We start from the raw sequence: 19,324 nt of genomic DNA on the forward strand, positions 1-19,324 counted from the left end.
GTACACCCCCCAAAACGATGCATTCGACTGCACTCGAATGTAACACGATAGAAACAAATTAATGTAATGATCAACCCACATTCTGCTGCCCCTATTTTCGGTCGGTCCGTTCATCTTTTTTGATTTCGGCTTTTAATTGAACCGACAATTTGAGTCACGAACTTTTCGAATTATCTTAAGGGATGATTAGTTCCCATGGATTTACGCATTGGGGTTTCCAAGTACGAATAGTTCAAGAATAGTTGGGTCAATGTCCAGAGCAGCGTGACCATTTGGCAAACCGACTTTTTGTGAAGTGGTTATTTTCGCTAGACACGTTCGACACCTTTGGACTCGGCACGGTTCGGTTTCTGAAACGGAACGCAACTGCTGTGGACCGGGGACCCACATAAATCGCGAAATTCGCAGTCGTTGATATTTTTGATATTAAAAATAATTTTATAATGTAACCTTTCTATTAATCACACCTATTTTCAAACAACAAAATGAATTATTTGAATTTTCCTTGGGCAAAATAAAATAAATAATTTTAATAGTTTCTATATATATTAGGTTAGGATTCGACTACCTCTTTTTAATTTTCAACACTGAAAAATTGGTTCCTAGACACCTTTAAAAAATGCTCTTCAAAAATGAGCTCTTAATTTTAAAAACAAGGTCCACCCTATCTCAGTTTTCGACATAACTTGATCGCAGATTTCTTGTAGAAAATTGAATTCTCTACAAAAAGGACTTCTTACAATTTTTTTATGACCCTTTAAAATATCAAAGTTTAACAAAATTTTCTTGTTTACTTGTAAATTGTGTAACTCGAAATTTTAAATTTATCTATTTAGGTCAAAAATTTTAAGATAATTGACTATCTATTTAAAAAAAATTAAGCTTTTTATTTGTAAATAACTCCGTTGAAAAATATTAAATCACGATAGAAAATTGTAATAAGAGCAAAATTATGAAAAGAAATAAAAATTTGAATAGAAGGAAATATATTCCAATACAAAAGATACGACATTGAACTTATCTTCATTATCTTGTTTAGTAATGAAATAAAAATAAATGTTTATGAATCTGTTGGAAAAAATTATGTTAGTTGGAAACACTAAAATGTGGGTCTTTTTTCGTATTCCGATGTGTACGTTATACAGGATAAAAAAGGGCATTTATAAGGAAATATTGAAAATAGTTATGTTTACTATGCCAAGTGGCAGAATAATTATCCAATACACAGAGCTCAAATGGTGAAGCAGTGGTTCGTAAAAAATATAATATAATAAAAACTTTCCATTTAATATTTAAATTAAACACAATAGATGTTTTTAATCAAAATATCTTTTGAATATGAATATTTGAATCAAATATCAGTTCAATCAAATATATACTTAATAGCTCCGTAAATAATTTGAAAAAGTTTTTTTTCCTCTTTTAGTTTTTATTGTTATTATTATTGAACCAGTCTAGATGTAAAATTAATAAACTATACCAAATGTATGTGCAACCTCTAAAATTAGAGGTCAAATACAAATGTTTAACATTTATCAGAAATTTTATTAATCTGAACTAAATTGTTGTTTTTATTATTATTGTTATTATTACTAATTACTATTACCATAACCATTTACTATTTACCATTTACCATTTACCATTTACCATTTACCATTTACCATTTACCATTTACCATTTACCATTTACCAATTTACCAGTTTACCATTTACCATTTACCATTTACCATTTACCATTTACCATTTACCATTTACCATTTACCATTTACCATTTACCATTTACCAATTTACCAGTTTACCATTTACCGTTTACCGTTTACCATTTACCATTTTATCAATTATTTATCACATATTCCAAATTCAAATTTCGTTTAATATTTAATTTAAACACAACATTTGTGTTTAATCAATATATTTTTTTAATTTTAACATTTGAAATCAATTCAATTAAATAAACTTTTAATAATTCCGTAAATGCTTTGAAAAAGTTTTTCCAATAATGAAAGAAATTTTCTCTTTTGTTTTTCATTCACCTGAATTAAATTATTATTATTATTAACATTATTGAACCAGTCGTGCTGTGGAATTAATAAACTCTATACCAAATTTATTCTAAAAAGTACTAATGTTTAACATTTACCAGTAATTTTCTAATTGAATATTATTTTCCACACTTTAGATATAAAATAAATGTTTATTTTTATTTTAATGTTCAAACAAAATGCGTAATATGATATTTGCAATAATGTTCCTACAAATATATTAATTTTTAACATTTACTTATTCTGTAACTATATAATTATTTCTAATAAATTAAATATGTTATGTATGTAAAATACGATATCGATTCGGAAACCGATACGTGCCGAACGTGATGAACGAAAACGAGTACGTCAAAATCGTCTTAGGTCCGAGAAAGTCGGTTTACTGAATGGTCACAGTGGTCCAGACTTGCATTCGTTGGCTTAATGTGAATTCCACATACGACACCTCCTTACAAATATTGTATAGTGTATTTTATGTTTTTTCTATTTTTTCCATGCACATGCAAATGCATTCATAATCTTCTATTTTATTAAAACAAATTAAAATTTAAAAATTTATAATAATAATTTCTATAATTCACTTTCCAAAGATTTATCAAATATAAAAAATATGTATGTATATTATGAAACAACTTCAATCCGAATTATTTTAATAAAACATTAAACATGTTTCTACAACAACCATTTACATCACTTTTTTCATAAATTAAAAAAAAAAAACTTTTTGTGTAAAAAAATCGAAATTATTCCTCATTCTTGAATTAAATATATCAAAATAAAAAGAATCTATTCGTAATCAACATACAACTTCAACGCTTTTTTTTACATAAAATTCCGGGACACGAATAAAATAAAAAAAGATTTGCGGACAAGAAAACTGGCCTATGAACATAGGCAACAAAGTTTGCATAAAATATCACATTTCCAATTCAATTAAAAAACATTCAAATCAATCGTTATCATTCATTTATAACATATTGTTACTTTTAAACTATTAAAATCAATACATTTTTAATATGGTTTTTGTTGGGGTAATGGAAATGCTAATACCCGCTTGACATCTGTTTACTTAATATTTTGAACGTAATCAGATCATAATTAAAGCAACAACTTTGTAAATAGGACAACGCGCATAATTAGATCGTCGTTCGTCTGGTCGACAAAATATACTCCAATTTATTAAGAAAGTCGACGGCGACGCGGTTTTAAGTGACGTGGAACCAAAAAGTTGGGTTAACTCGAACGTCACCGTAATTTATAAGTAAATATCCGTAAAAATAATCCTAGGGCAAAAATGTTTGAAATAACAGACACACAAAGTAAGAGACTTGAATAAATACAGATGGTTTGTTAATTATTTTGTCTTTCAGAAATCGGCGTTGGTTTGGCCGGTTTTGGAATATTCTTCCTTTTTTTGGGAGTTTTGTTAATTTTTGATAAAAGCCTTTTGGCATTAGGAAACGTAAGTAACCAAGTCACAAGAACGACCTGTTAAATAGTGTCTATCATTTTAGATATTGTTTTTGTCAGGTTTAGGATGTGTGATAGGCAGAGAACGAACAATAAGATTCTTTTTCCAAAGACACAAATTAAAAGGGTCCTTCGCATTTTTTGGTGGAATCATCACGGTTTTAATAGGTTGGCCTTTGGTTGGCATGATCATTGAAACTTATGGCTTTGTTTTGTTGTTCAGGTAAAACATGTAAATTACATTATTTTTTATTTTTTTTTACATTAATATTTTTCAGTGGTTTCTTCCCTGTAGCCGTAAACTTTTTGAGAAGGGTACCCATTTTGGGAACATTTTTAAATTTGCCAGGTATCAGTAAGGTAAGTAAATTTGATTCAAACTCATTTTATTTGAATAATCTCTTGTTATTTTTAAGTTAGTTGATCGTTTGGCTGGAGACTCCAACAGAACAACAGTGTAAATAGTTCCATAGACAGATTATAAGTGAAAGTGTAAAATATATGTGATTTCTGGTACCATTTTAAGTATTTATAATTTTTATATAAAACTACTGTCTTTATAAATTGTACAAAATAAAATTGTGGATTTTATCAAGGTTATTTATTATTTAATCAAATATGTGATAACTGTCAACTAGAAATTTATGATTTTTATATTCTCATCGAACATTTATTTATGTAAATAACTTGATTTTATGTAAGTATTGTTGCATATGTCGCATCTTCATTGACAGTTATATGATTAAAGTGAGGTTATAAAAGTACTAGTTAGGTTATTTAATACATAAAATGTCTGCAAAATTATGTTTAAGATTAGTTTCTTTAACATTAAACAATACAAAAGTTGGAACGCATTTACTACTTCGATCGAACCAATTAAACAATCCAAAACCGTTAATTTCTGCATTGAATTTAACAAGTTTTCGAAAATATTCGTCTGCCATAAATAAGGATGAAGGAAACAAGAATTTAGTATATTATGGACCTTTAACTCCACAAATTCAAGCCGTCAAGGTAATATTGGTAGAGGTTTTTGTAATTGTCAGTGTTTAATCGATTGTTTTAAGGTTTTTTCAGTTACTTCGAGTATAGTGGGTTTAATAGCACAACCGTTTTTGTATGAGGAGCTGTCGCGAGTTGGACATATGGGAATTATCGTTGCGGCATACTCTTTCATCGGGTTTTTCACTTTCGTTACTCCACTCTTGTTACATTTGATTACTAAGAAATATGTAACACATTTGGAGTTTGACAAGTCCTCTGGAGAATACACTGCCAAAACTTACAATTTCTTTTGTATGACTAAAAAGGTAGTTAACTAAAATTATTAAGAAGTGTGCATGGAAGTATGAGTTTATTATTTCAGCATGTATTCAAACCAGAGGAGGTGGTTGTTCCCGATGTTCCTGGAATGTTTACCACTATTGAAGTAAAAGGTAATGGCCTGTTTTTGGATCCAAGACAATTTGATGATCCAGACCATTATGGCAAACTAATGGGATTTGATAAACCACTGGATTTCAAACTTTATGATAACCCACCTGACAACAAGAACAACCCTCCTAAATAAATACATAATATATAGATGGATAATGTTTTGTAAATAATTGTTTCAAGTTTAGATGTATGTCAGGTTATAATTAAAAAATATAAAATCCAGTTAGTTTTAGTCGTATTAAAAAAATAAGACAAACATTGAAACTGTAAAAACTTTATAAAAACGTAACCAAATCACCAACAATAGTAAAAATAACACCAAAAACCTATAAGTTGGCTTTGGTCTTGTTGATCAGCTTCAACTTATCAGACACCTTGGTGCCCAAGTTTGGATCAACCTGATTCAAATTCTTAATCATCCTCTCCTGTATAAAATCAACGGCTCCGGACAAACTTCCCGCGATGTTACTGGCCAACCTGTCTTGGGCGGCCGCATCCAATGTCTTCTGATAGAAAACCCTGGCTTGCGAAAAGTTATCCTGATCTCCGGTGTCGTATCTGTAAGCTTCACCGGCCACGGTGAAGGCGGGCGCGAGTTGTCGAGCTCTGGCATCGTTGTCGGGACCACCGAAACTGTTCGGATGGTAATTGGGGGCGCCGCCCTGATTGTTCATGCAATTGGGACCGTCACGTTGGAAATTTCGTACTTTGTACGGGCAATTGACAGGTATTTGAAGGTAGTTGGGTCCCAAACGGTGACGGTGCGTGTCTCCGTAGGAGAACATGCGGCCAAGCAACATTTTATCAGGCGAGGCGTCGATTCCGGGCACCATATGGGCAGGACTGAATGCTATCTGTTCGACTTCGGCGAAATAGTTTTCGGCGTTGCGATTCAGCACCATTTTGCCGACCGGAATCAACGGATAATCGCAGTGGGGCCAAACTTTCGTCACGTCGAACGGATTGAACTTGCATTTGGCCGCTTCGTCGGGTGTCATCACTTGAATGTACCATGTCCAGCTCGGGTAATTGCCAGAAGCAATGGCGTTGTATAAATCTCTGATGGAGTAGTCGGGGTCCGAACCAGATAGTTGGTCGGCCTTCTTGACGTCCAAGTTCCTGATGCCCTGATCCGTTTTGTAGTGGAACTTGCAAAAGACTGCTTCGCCTTCGGCGTTTATTAGCCTGAAGGTGTGCGAACCGTAGCCGTTCATGTGCCTATACCCGTCCGGAATACCTCTGTCGCTGAACAGAAACAGTGTTTGGTGCGTCGTTTCTGGACGCAACGAAATAAAATCCCAGAACATGTCCGCATCCTTCAGATGAGTCTGTGGATTTCTCTTTTGCGTGTGAATGAAATTCGGAAACAGAATCGGATCGCGGATAAAGAAAATGGGGGTGTTGTTGCCCACGCAGTCCCAGATGCCGTCCTCAGTGTAAAACTTGACGGCGAAGCCTCTGGGATCGCGGACCGTGTCGGCGGAGCCGCTCTCGCCGCCCACAGTCGAAAACCTGACGGCCACCGGTGTTTTCTTGCCGACGTTGGCGAACACCTTGGCGGCGGTGTATTTGGTGATGTCGTGCGTCACCTCGAAGTAGCCGAACGCTCCGGCCCCTTTGGCGTGGACGACTCGTTCAGGGATGCGTTCGCGGTCAAAGTGGGCCAACTCTTCAATGAACGCCACGTCCTGGAGAAGAATCGGACCCCGTGGTCCTACCGTCATAGTCGCGTCCTTCTCCACCAGCGGCACCCCGTGCGCCGTTGTCGCGGACGAGTCATCCTGCAATCCATGGTATTATTTTTATTAAGTTTGTTATCGCAAAACAGGAATGTTTTCGACAAACAACAAATCGATGATTGGCCTTTAAACTCCCGGCTGCGATTCATACATTATTAACTTTATTTGCTGATTAGATATTGTTGCAAACAAACTTGTCGACGATTTATAAAAAACCTACAGCAAACAAACAACAGACTAGTCTATGACATTTAATTTTTATTTAGATTAAACTAATAGAAAAAAAAGAAAATAGTAACTCGAAAACATTTATATGGTTGTGTTGATAAAATATGAGTTGTGTTGATAAAATAATATCTAATACATATCTATATAATATTAGAAGTTAACCATTTTAATTTTGTGTGATATTTACGTAAATAAAATACAGAATATGGGACGATAAGAACACCTAATCGGACCCAGAAAGGTATCGGGCTCATAATTTCAGGAAATATTGGTATTCATAAAATACTTCGATTCTGCAAGTTTCAGATCTATTTTTTTGAAATTCTCTTTCAATTTTCGATGAAATTATGAGCTTCGGAAATTTTTTAAAACGGTATGTTGTCACATAAAAATCGATTTTATGTTCAAAAATCGATTTCCTTTTATGATTTAACTCTTGAAATGATAAAATACAGAACATTTGCGATTACTGTACTAGTGAAGACAACAGAATAAACTATCATTATTATAAACTTTATTTCTAACTATAATGATTAAATCAGTATAAAATACTATTGTTTATATAATTCAACTACATTTTAAAGAATTTAAACTTTCCTTTAATTTTAAAGTTCTGAAAATCAGTAAAAATTGTTATTCTCAGCACCTTGTGAATCGATTAATGTTGTTCATAAGAACATTAAAAAAAACGAGGTTATTCTCTTAATTTTGATTTTTAACTGTGTTACGATAACGATAAAAATGAGACTATTTTTTTTGAATTCCTCATTCAATTTTCGATGAAATTATGAGCTTCAAGATTTGTTTAAAACGACGTACCGTTTTACATTGAAAAAAATTAAAAATCGATATTTTGCTCAAAAATCGATTTCTCTTTATGATTTAATAGGAAATATGAACACTCATATAAAAATAATTGTTTTCATATAATGAACTCTAATCATTATTATAAACTTCTAACTATAATGATTAAATCAGTATAAAATACTATTGTTTATATAACTCAACTACGTTTTAGAGAATTTAAACTTTCCTTTAACTTTGAAGTGCTATATTTAATCATTTTAAGAGTTAAATCATAAAAAGAAATCGATTTTTGAGGAAAAAATTTTTACTGATTTTCAGTATTTTGTGATTTATTCAGAAAGGGTGACAGATACAGATCTGAAACTTGTAGCATCGAAGTATCTTATGAGTACCAACATTTCTTAAAATTATGAGCCCGATACCTTTCTGGCGCCGATTCGGAATTCTTATAGTCCCATGGCCTTTGTAAAATTTGTACAAACATGCAAATAGATTGTGAACACACCACATGACCTTCGCCTTGCAAAGCTAAATTGGTATTCATTAATGTGATAATTGCATTACGTTGTTGAATGTTGAATGAATATTATATGCATTATGTTTTTATCAACTAATCACAAAAGTGCATTAATAATCTCAGTACAACCTAAAAATAAAAGATGAGTTGCTTATTGTATTGATGAATTTCATATTTGTTGGCTGTTTAAAAGTACTTGTACTGACCACACTTTAGTAACGGTTATGGTAAAATAAAAACGACCTCAACATTGCAAATTGAAAGATCTAAATCAATCGTTTGTGCAGAAGATAGTGAAAGTAGTCGATTCAGGAGTCGAAATTGTGACAAGGGCAGCTTTAAATGCACCCGATTCGTTTTTGATTCAAATCTCTTTTAAATTGGTGGCCTCGTTACGAATTATGGTGTTAAATGTGAATGTTAAACATTGAACGAACACGTGTGAAAATTTGTCGTATCACCGGATGAATTTTTATTTAATTAAATCACGCTTGTACTTTGTTTATTAATATATGAATATTAATTCACATATAAACAATAGTTAATTAAAGTCCTTAAGACAATCTTTGACTTTTGATTTTAATGTAATACATTTTTTTAGAATTGATAATGTTAAAAATAACAATGTTTGTATTAGATAACAAATAAATAAAAGGTTCAGTTCAAAGTACCTTCCCTGTCTCGTTGTCAAAACAGCAACACAATTTAATTACAGTTCTCAAAATAAAATTAATTTTATAATGGCGCATTTTATTATATTATCTTATTATATAAATAAATAACAATTTGGAATATTTTTCATGTTTCGCTTATTAGGCAATGCACTGATAAAATATCACTGAATTCAAATGGAACAATAATGGAAATCATATTACGTATTTTTAAAACTTAAAAATTAAAATTATTGCAATAAATTTACATGAAGAGAAATTAGATATGAAAGTGTTACAAGAACACCAGTTCATGCATTTAATTATTGTTTTAGAACTGCAATTATTTATGTTGCAATTGAATAATTACCCTTAAAAAAATAAAATTTAAATTTGCCTTAAATTAATGGTTATGTTTTTAAGGAGACCAAATTGGCTTACACTATGTTAGTTAGTTGACACACAGAAGATAAATATTGAAAATCATTGAGTTCAATGATTAGCATAAGTTATTTTGGGTGAACTCTAATATTTAAACATTTATGAGTGAGTTCCTTACCAATGTTTAAAGGTGGTGCAATGTAAATGCGTATGATATTTTTACCTTGTTTCCGTTTTTGTAATCCACAAGTTGATTGGCGGCTTTGTCTCTTGTCGACATTTTGCACAAATTTATCGGTCGATTGTTGAGTTTAACAATTCCACTCTGATAGTAAACAAGTGCGGAGTTCGTGAGCCTTATAAATGCTCGGATGTCGCCACTGAACCATTGGCGGAGCCACATATCTTATTTTCTCTCTTCTATCTCTTGTGTTTTTTAATAATTATAATTCTTTATTTATACTAGTTTGACATTTGCTTTTAACATATTCATTGTTATTTTAGGACTGTTAAAATGAATAACAATATTTTTCAAATAAAAATATGAACTACTCGTAGGTAATTTGTTCGTTTTAAATTTATAAACATTGCTTTTGCCATAAACACAAATCATCCTTGTTAAACATATCTAGACACATGCAAATGTTCGGCGACATTTGTCACTTTCGAAAAATTATCATTGATATATATCGCCTAAATATTATAACTCATTCCATCATTATAATTAAAGCATATTATAAAACTTTGATTGTTGTAATAATAAATAATTAGATTAGAGGTTCCAATTTAATAAGATAAATCAGACATTATTTAGATAAAAAAAATAAGGAATTGGGTTATATGTAAAAATGAATCTAATTCCTGCGAATCAATTTTAAATGTTACTACTATTAATTTAAATTAAAAAGTGGTTGTAAAGTTTCAAAAGTGGCGCCGCGCACGCGTGATGTACATCACAGCGCCTACTATCCCGGAGACCGCAGTAACCAACGGTAGAAAAGGAAAGTGCGTAAACGTCGTGTGCATCGTCAGAAATGCGAAATTTCCGGCCGAAAATCGGCGTCGTTATGTCCCGATAGTTGCGAAAAACAGTCCGGTGTCCAGTGTTTTCGACAATGGATAACTCAAACTCGGAGAGTGTCGTCATACCGGACATCTCCGAAGCCGAGCAGCTTGCGAGCGAGCACGATGGCGGCGATAATGGCGACATTGTCGACAATGTCGACAACGGCGACAACAAGGATCCCCGCATCTCGACCGTGGCGGTTCGGCATGCCGGCGTTCCGGTTTCACTGCCGGTCGGCAGTCTCATCACCAGCACTTTCAATGTCATCACCCAGGACCAGATACCCCATTTCAAGCCGATGTTGTGCGTCGACAACAACGGCTATATTGCGACGGATGGAACCGGTACCGAACTCAAGACGATTGTTATACAGGTGAGATGAATCTTTCCAGAGATTCGATTCTTCCCAAACATAACCATTAATTGTGTCATAAAAAGCGCACATGGTACCTGTCATCTGTCACTTTGACGAGGAGGTCCTTATTAGTAAAATAACGTTCACAGACATCTAATCAGATTTCAATTTGGTTTTAACGTTAAAGTTAATATTTTCTTAGCTGCACCCCGCACATCGCCAAAACAACATAACAATTACATGGGAATTTCGGGCTCTTTTTAGGCTAATTTAGCCCCAAAAGTAAAAATCTGGGACTCGAAAAATTACCGTATTTTTATTTTTAAAGTGCATGGTGAAGTTTTACCGTAAAGCTAGATCCCGCTCTGAGTTTCAAGGGCTAAGGCTATCGAATTAATACATTTTCCATGCAGAAATTTCTGGCTTTTTATCGGCTCATGAATGGTCAAAAGAAAAAATTTAAAAATTGGCAGAGACTGCCGATAATATTAAAATTTGAAATTTTATAATATTTGAATTAAAATTATCAACATCGATCTGGTTTTCACATCTATTGACACTCCGAACAACAATTATATGGTTTTTTATTATTCAAATATATTACGTGCTGTACAAGATCATGACAAAAATCAATGTACTTGATTTTTAACACTATTCCAACAGTGCACATTGAACTTTTCACCAAATCCCTTCAATTTCTCTTATAAGATATGCACAGTATTATACGTCAGCTGTATAGCTACAGATATACTGCTATCAGCATGTCGGTGACGCGAACGCACGAGACATGACTCATCCAAAAAGTGTCTAAGGCGTACAGCACACTGCGTGTGCGCCAATCATAAACATGTCGGTGACGCGAACCCATAAAATTTTCCCCTACCAAAGATTTCACTTCAAAAAATGTAGCTCAAAAAATAAGGGGTTAGGTTAAGTTAGGGGTAAGGGTTTTTTAAATTGTAAGTTTTCTGTTAATTCTGTCAATTCCGAAGGGTTCTTAGTACTGAAATTTCGGCCCAAAAGCAAAAATATTGGGCTCAAAAAATAATCGTTTTTTTATTTTTAAAGCCTGGGGTCAGCTTTCTTGACCATTCATGAGCCTATAAAGATCCCGAAAATCCTGCATGTAAAAATTTTCAGATTCGACAGCCCCAGTCTTTAAAACTCACCTCATTATCTTTAAACCGGGCAACATCCAGTTGGTACTAAAGCGTATTTACTTGACCTCTTAAAAATTCATATATTTTGTATCCAGGAGGACAATTCGGTTTCGACTCCGGTGACGGTGACCACCCCGTCGGTGGGCAACTGGAGCGAAGCGGCCAGCCTCCCCGTGTTGCCCGTGCGATGCAAAAACACGTCGGCAGAATTGCACAAGAACCGATTCGGTTCGGGCGGACGTGGCAGATGTATAAAGCTGGACAACAACTGGTACACGCCGAGCGAATTCGAGGCAGCGTGCGGCCGCGCGTCGAGCAAAGATTGGAAGCGGAGCATCCGATTCGGCGGCAGGAGTCTGCAAACGCTCATCGACGAAGGCATCATTCTGCCGCACGCGACAAGTTGCACGTGCGCGGCGTGTTGCGACGACGAAACGGCAACCGGTCCCGTGCGATTCTTCACACCCTACAAACGGAAACGGAGAAAAGAGGGCGACGGCCGACGGACGAACGGCGACGACAGCGACCATCAGACCAAGGAGGAGGCATGGCAGAGTCTGGCCGACGGCCTCGATTCTACCGACTACCAGATGATGGACGTGAGCAACGTGGATCCGCAGACGCAGCTTAAACGACTCGAAGAGATCGCTGTGCAGGTGAACAGACTGTCGGTGGAGTTCCGCAAGGGCTTGGAGGAGATGAAGGAGGCGTTGGCCAGACAACAGGAGAAGCAACAGCGGGAGAAAGACGCGGCTATTTTGGCGGCGAGGGTGGAGGCTCAGGTTGCGGCGCTGCAGCCGGATAACAACGCGGACAGCACGCTGCAACCCGCCTTGGACAACGACAATCAAAAAAAGGTACTAACAACGGCAACTTCAAAACTAAACAAACTAATAATTTGTCTACTTTTCCAGTGTGCAAACTGTAACAGAGAGGCATTGGCCGAGTGTTCGTTGTGCAGAAGGACGCCGTACTGTTCAACGTTTTGCCAGAGAAAAGATTGGGCGTCGCATCAGGTGGAGTGTGTGCGAGGAGTTTCGGACGCTGGCCAACAGTCCATAATGTTGATCGTCGAAAGTACGGATCAACAATAGTAGTGTACATAGAGAAAGAATTGTATTTGTATATAAATTCGGTTATTATGAATTTTCTAATTGTGTTATTGTAATTTTTGTTTGTATAAAATTGATTTGCTACATATGTTGTAAATAATTGATGATTCAAGATTGATGCAGTTTTTCTTCTGAAGTGATTCTTCTTTACTGTGGATGGGCATTTTTTGGACGTTGTATTTGTAAAAAGAAAATGTGCCTTGAATTATATTTTATATTATCATCCTTCATTAGATTAACTGCATCTATCCAGACAGACGTTACATATATAACAAAGATTGTCATATACATACGCATATTTATATGACAACCTTTTCTTAATAGGTAGAATTGTACAGTTTTGGTTTGTGTGTTGAGTAACACGTCGATAACGTCAAAGTGTTTTATTATGTTATATAAATCGGTACATTTCCAAATAAATTATCGTCGAGTATCAAAAACACTTGTACAACTGAATGATTGTGATAAATTTTTGGTGGATTACGTAACTTGTTGCGATTTCTGATTCGTTACCATTTCGTACGAGTTTTAAATAAATTTTTTCAATCGATCTGTTTTCATTTTTATTTCGGACACTTAACAATTTCATTGGTTACATGATTATTTATTCAAAATTATTTTCCAAGTGGGTTATCCAACCATGGAAACACCGCCGGACATTCCCCGCAGACCGTCATGTATCGCTCTTCAGTGCCCTCCTTTATCAATCTACACGAGCGGGGCACACAAGTTGTCGGTTGCGGTTCAACGCATTTTGGCCAGTTTGAGGAGCCAATCGGCACCGGATTTTTCACCCATTCGATTGCTTGGTTTATTCCCACCTGAAACACTCATTAGTTACGACACAAGCAACATTTTTTGAATAGCATTTCTTACAATGTAAACATCGTCCAAAGAAACCAACCAATCAACGAATTTATTGTAGGCCTCCAAATGATACTCCGCAACCAAGAACCAAGCTGCGTGTACATAAAATCCGAAGGGTGCTCTGTTGCCTTTGTAGTTTTTGTTAAAGTTCTCTTTAAACAGTTCCACCAATTCATCTACGGTTTCAGGTCTGAAAACGATTTTAGTAGTGAATGACTAACAATAGTAACAATTCAATCAAAACGTTACATTGCTTGACAGGCATCGACCATGGAACAAGCCGTTCCGTTCAGGTCCAACCAGTTGGTCATCGGTACGACCCACACTCCTGGATGGGATTCGGTTGGGCAAGGACCAATCGGACAGTCCTGAGTGGAGAGGTAATCTAATGTGTAGGGCCAAAGACCTGGCTGAATGTTTCTTAGAGACGGCCAAGAACAATCATATTTTAGGGTGGACTTTTCGATCATTTCGTAGCTCTTGTCTCCTAAAAAACAATTCGAATATTCATTATAACCATGCCCGATTTATTGTTTCATTTTGTCGTACCGGAAAGTTGGAGGAAAGGAAGTCTGAGTCCGTAGATGTTCTCCTTGGGAATGTTCGCAAAGTTGCTGATCAGCGTGATTTCGTCCACGAATTCCTCGTTCAGCAGTTCCGAAGACATGTCCTTCCAGTATTCCGTCGATGCCGAGTGGGAAATTGAATGTAGAGCGATTTCGTGACCGTGTTGATACAAATCGTTCAACTGTAAATTGTTTCGGTTTTAATATTTTCATAATTTAAAGGACTTAGCTTATTATTACTTTGCTGTAATCGGTGTATTCGTGGGACGTGAAATAAGTTGCGGCGATGTCACATCCATCTGGATTTTTTTTGTTATAAAACGAATCGGCGTAAATGGCGTAATTGTCGGCTCGAACTGCATCGTCGAAAGTCAGGAAAACAAACTAAAATTCCCATTATTAATTACTACCAATAAATTTATATAAAATTGTTACTTGTGGTGTTTCGGAAGCGTCCAATCCTCCGGGAATCTCAGTAGAAGAACATCTACAATCAGGCGCTTTGCAGACATCTTCAGTGCAAGACTGGGTAGTAACTTTATGAGCGTTTGGTGCCGCTAAAGCGATCACCACAAACGATAACAGTATTAAACACTTCATCTGGAATTGTAAATAAATCGTTTTACCGGGAATTATAAAAATAATGTGTCAAACTATGATTGATGGTGTTTGCGATTTGATTATCAGTAACTATTTCTTACTTTTTGATTAAATGTAGTAATAATCCGATTGATTATATGTAAATACAGTCGACTCTTGTTAATTCAAACCTTCGATACTTCGACCCTCTCTATAATTCAAAGTTATCAAGAGTTCCTTTGAAACTCTATATTTCGAACTAAATCAATACATTTTTATGCACTTATCATGGCTACGTAACAAAACGACGCGTCAAACACTCGAAATTCAAAGTTGTCGAGAGAAAGAGTTTAAGTGCACGTGCTCCATGATACAAGTTCAAACTTGTATCATCATGCACGAACCTTTATTTTTGTAATGATTAGTTTGACACGCATTTCTTCACGAAATGGTTTGTTTAGTTCAGTTTTAGTTTCTGGTAATCTTTCGTTGGTTGTATACAGATTAAATAAAAGTTTGTGTTATTTATGAGTCCTAAAAGTATAAATGCTTGACAATTGCTGAAAAAAAGAAGATAATCGAAAAAGTAGAGGGAGGTGAGAAGAAAAGTGATGTTTAAAAGAATTTAAGATTTCTTTGAGCACTCTCTCAACCATAATAAAGCACAAGGAGAAAATTGATTCTGCTCAAACTGCTGGAGTACGGAAAAGGACTACTAAAGATAAATTTTCTCGTCTGGAAGAAAACCTGGTCATTTGGCTAAGACAGTGAGGAGAACAAAAGATTATTGCTGGAAACTTGTTAAAGGGAAAAGAAAAAGACTGCGTCTACTCTACGCATCAAAAACTTTATGTCAAGTGAAGGGTGGCTTACAAATTTCAAAAAGAGAAATGGAGTTGTGTTTGTGAGGAAAGTGGAAGTATATAATAATATATATATAATAATTATATATATATATATATATATATATATATATATATATATATATATATATATATATATATATATATATATAATAATATATAATATAATAATGTAGTTTGCTTAGATTGGCATGGTAAATTGAAGACTTTTATTGAAAACTATTATGCCCGACATTTTTAATACTGATGAAACTGACCTATTTTTCAAGTGTTTACCGGATAAGACGCTTACTTTTAAAATGTCATGAGGGAAGACATATAAAAGAGAGGTTGACAATTTTACTTGCAGTAAATATGGACGGATCGGAAGAATTTAAACACTTAGTGATAGGAAAAGCAATGAACCCGCGATGTTTCAAAAGAATGAAATCGTTTCCTATTGATTATCGAGCTAACAAAAAAGCTTGGATGACGACAAAACTTTTAAACAATTGGCTTTTAACAGTTAATGGGGGCATGAAACGACAAAACCGGAAAATTCTACTCTTTTTGGACAATTGCATTGTCCACAACTGTCCTCCTACATTGTCCAACTAGAACTTCTTTCCGCTGAATACAAATTCCAAATTGCAACCATTGGACCAAGGGATGAACCATAATTTTAAGGTGATCTACCGCAAAAAAATTGTTAAACTCGTTTTACAACCTCTCGACAAGCAGCCAATTGCCAATATCACGGTTCTGACGGCTATTTTACTGATTGACAAGGCATGGAGAGCTGTAACACAACTAATGATTCTCAACTGCTTCAAAAAATCCGGTTTTATAAAAGAAGATCAGGAAAATCTCCAATAATTACGGATGATGAACCAGCAATAGAACCTCTAGTTGACATCAGCGGTGTCACTTTTTCTGACTTTGTTCAAGTGGATGAAGATGTTGCTGTCTCAGGTTCACTAACCGATGGCGAAATTTTATCTGAGACAGATACAAAAGAAAAAAGCAACGATGAAGATGAGGACGATATATCAGAACCTTTGGCAGAGATGTCAGTTAAGGAAGTAAGAGCCTCATTCGACACCTTACAAAGTTTCTGTCTACAAAACAAAAGTGATAAAAAGTCCCCCGAATTTTCGAATTAACGAGAGTCGACTGTATATCAACATAACGATTTAATTCATCAGTGCTGAGTATGAATTTGAAGTATATACAACAGGGCAGAGAATATTTGTCATTTTAAGACAATATTGAATTGAAATATTCCTTACTTTTCATCGCGCATTCGCTATTTAACCTACGTAAAATGGGAAGAAAACAAATACTTTTGCTAATTTAATAACCATTTACTATTTAATATACGTAAAATAAGAAAAAAAGATTAAGAAAATTAAATGAAATGATATGAAATAAAGGTTAATTATGTATATAAATTTATCTAAATTTAAAACAAGAAAAGCTTTGTACACTCACCTTATTGTTCACACTAACTAACGATAAATTTAGGATATTTTACATTTTATACTAACTGAAAGTGATCAATCAAATCTGATTTAATCAGATTAGCTAAATCTTTGTTAGAAAAGGATCTTGATAAGACGGCACATGCATTCAAAATATTGATATATTGTATTGCAATATTATTTAATAATCCATCATTTATTTTTATAAGATTTTCACACAATAAGCAGGATGTATCTGATAAATAAGTGTTTTGACAAATTAAGTTATTTCCTAGTTTTCATGATTGCTGCCAAGTTCGCTCTAAATTCCATCTGCCACTCTAGGATATTGTACCTTTACAGCCACATCTTGACCATCTTTGTTCTTTCTCCAATGTACTTGACCAATGGAGACGGCAGCAAAGGGGCGGTTATCGAATTCAGCGAAATTCTCACGCCAGGGGTCCATATCGTTCGCTTAAATCTCGACTTCAAACGAATAAATGCGAAGGCATCCGAAAGCCGACCGCGCCATGCCTCCGGGCGTTCAGCGGCTCGAGGGATTTGGACCGGGGCTGTCGACTAAAAACTGCGTCTCCAGTATAGCAAACCGTAGAATATACAAATTTATCTTGGTAACTCTGGTGGAAATGAGTAGGTATTTTGTAATATGCGAAGTAGATATAAATCTGTTTTGGAGTAGGTGCAGGGTTATTAATTTAGGTAACCTAAAATTAATTTCTAAAATAGATATGATAAACAATTTTATAATCTAATTACATTCATTAAATTATTTGAATGTATATGATTTTACATTTGTTACAGGACTTATAGTCATCTTCGAGTACATAACAAAAATTAAGTATTGTTTATGTCAACAAAGGAAGAATCTTCGTTAAATTGATGACACGGTTTATGAAGTTTTTTAAATAATAATAATAATTTTAATAAAGAGATATTGAACTGGAATACTTTTAAAACATTATCTACAAACTGTGATATTTTATAAATAAATTTGTCTTTATAATAGCAAGTGTTTTATTTTTCAAATTTTGAAACAAATTAGTTAATAACAACACAACGTAACCAAGTAATTTTTTGTCACAATTTCTTTGAATAATTTTATTTATTATATATATATATATATATATATATATATATATATATATAATTATATTATATATATATAATTATATTATTAATATATAATTATATTATATAATATTGTGAATTTTTCTCTATTATTTTGTTTATATCTTATTTATATCCACATATTATCAATTTTCAAATCTATCAAATTAATCAAAATTAATATTCTGTTTACTATGCAACTATGCAATTATTTATGTCCACATTTTAAATTCGAACATTAAAATATAATATTAAAAATTACACACAGGCCTGTAAATATATGTGATACAAAAAACGTATATAAAATTAAAATATATGACTATTATTATCGTATATTCAGGATATATTAAATTAAAAAGTTAATTGATATTTGTTACCTGTTTTACAATTATCCAAAAATGTGGAACATTTTGGATTATGTTCTTTGTTTTTAACGGAAAATCGGAGCAGTTTAACCTTTTTAATTATGGATAGAAACATTCTTTATATTATGGATTGTACCATTAATCCATTACAATTAGCATTGTAATAAATATTTTATTTTATATACATAAAAAAACTATGTCAACTAATAACTACTAACACAAATCTCAAAAACCTTGCAATCAATCTATTTCACATTTTGGGTGTGCATTAATAAGTGTTTGATCTATGACATGACATAGTTTTGAAGTCATAATATTCTTTAATAACAACAATACTGGTCAAACTTAGGTCATTTTCTACCATGTTTGTACAACAAATTCTAACCTAACCTAACCTAACCTAACCTAACCTAACCTAACCTAACCTAACCTAACCTAACCTAACCTAACCTAACCTAACCTAACCTAACCTAACACATACATCTGTGACATCGAGATTAATTTCTATTTATATTTGATTATGTACTAATGATTAATCAAAACTACTA

The 19,324-nt window shown here is 33.9% G+C and overlaps 5 protein-coding genes and 1 long non-coding RNA gene across 7 annotated transcripts; 4 read left to right on the forward strand and 2 right to left on the reverse strand.

Annotated features, from left to right (window-relative positions):
- The first annotated feature begins 3,105 nt into the window (after positions 1 to 3,105).
- Positions 3,106 to 4,105, forward strand: LOC109594065 (vesicle transport protein GOT1B). 2 transcript variants are annotated; one of them, XM_020009229.2, is made up of 5 exons: positions 3,106 to 3,363; positions 3,415 to 3,506; positions 3,559 to 3,737; positions 3,793 to 3,874; positions 3,935 to 4,105. In XM_020009229.2, the coding sequence occupies exons 1-5, from the start codon at positions 3,339 to 3,341 to the stop codon at positions 3,977 to 3,979; spliced, it is 423 nt and encodes a 140-aa protein (XP_019864788.1). In that variant the 5' UTR covers positions 3,106 to 3,338; the 3' UTR covers positions 3,980 to 4,105. The 2 variants fall into 2 exon arrangements, with proteins under 2 accessions (XP_019864788.1, XP_019864787.1); XM_020009228.2 differs by having other exon boundaries at positions 3,108 to 3,363; positions 3,931 to 4,105.
- A 160-nt stretch (positions 4,106 to 4,265) lies between these two features.
- LOC109594102 (transmembrane protein 70 homolog, mitochondrial) lies at positions 4,266 to 5,173 on the forward strand. The gene is made up of 3 exons (XM_020009271.2): positions 4,266 to 4,528; positions 4,582 to 4,824; positions 4,881 to 5,173. The coding sequence occupies exons 1-3, from the start codon at positions 4,304 to 4,306 to the stop codon at positions 5,082 to 5,084; spliced, it is 672 nt and encodes a 223-aa protein (XP_019864830.1). The 5' UTR covers positions 4,266 to 4,303; the 3' UTR covers positions 5,085 to 5,173.
- A 36-nt stretch (positions 5,174 to 5,209) lies between these two features.
- On the reverse strand, positions 5,210 to 9,645 carry LOC109594103 (catalase-like). Its single transcript, XM_020009272.2, has 2 exons — positions 9,497 to 9,645; positions 5,210 to 6,732 (listed from the first exon to the last, which is right to left on the reverse strand). Exons 1-2 carry the CDS (start codon positions 9,551 to 9,553, stop codon positions 5,278 to 5,280), a joined length of 1,512 nt encoding a protein of 503 aa, XP_019864831.1. The 5' UTR covers positions 9,554 to 9,645; the 3' UTR covers positions 5,210 to 5,277.
- Positions 9,646 to 10,255: 610 nt separating this feature from the next.
- LOC109594041 (deformed epidermal autoregulatory factor 1) lies at positions 10,256 to 13,516 on the forward strand. The gene is made up of 3 exons (XM_020009201.2): positions 10,256 to 10,712; positions 11,950 to 12,711; positions 12,769 to 13,516. Exons 1-3 carry the CDS (start codon positions 10,389 to 10,391, stop codon positions 12,946 to 12,948), a joined length of 1,266 nt encoding a protein of 421 aa, XP_019864760.1. The 5' UTR covers positions 10,256 to 10,388; the 3' UTR covers positions 12,949 to 13,516.
- On the reverse strand, positions 13,517 to 15,016 carry LOC109594034 (chitin deacetylase 7). Its single transcript, XM_020009195.2, has 6 exons — positions 14,835 to 15,016; positions 14,640 to 14,783; positions 14,383 to 14,581; positions 14,083 to 14,320; positions 13,843 to 14,023; positions 13,517 to 13,787 (listed from the first exon to the last, which is right to left on the reverse strand). Exons 1-6 carry the CDS (start codon positions 14,997 to 14,999, stop codon positions 13,581 to 13,583), a joined length of 1,134 nt encoding a protein of 377 aa, XP_019864754.1. The 5' UTR covers positions 15,000 to 15,016; the 3' UTR covers positions 13,517 to 13,580.
- A 2,453-nt stretch (positions 15,017 to 17,469) lies between these two features.
- LOC126264690 (uncharacterized) lies at positions 17,470 to 18,309 on the forward strand. Its single transcript, XR_007547358.1, has 2 exons — positions 17,470 to 17,934; positions 18,106 to 18,309. It is a non-coding gene; the product is annotated as an uncharacterized LOC126264690 (long non-coding RNA).
- The last annotated feature ends 1,015 nt before the right edge of the window (positions 18,310 to 19,324 follow it).

The sequence above is a fragment of the Aethina tumida genome, chromosome 2, assembly GCF_024364675.1.
Source record: "Aethina tumida isolate Nest 87 chromosome 2, icAetTumi1.1, whole genome shotgun sequence".
NCBI lineage: Eukaryota > Metazoa > Arthropoda > Insecta > Coleoptera > Nitidulidae > Aethina > Aethina tumida.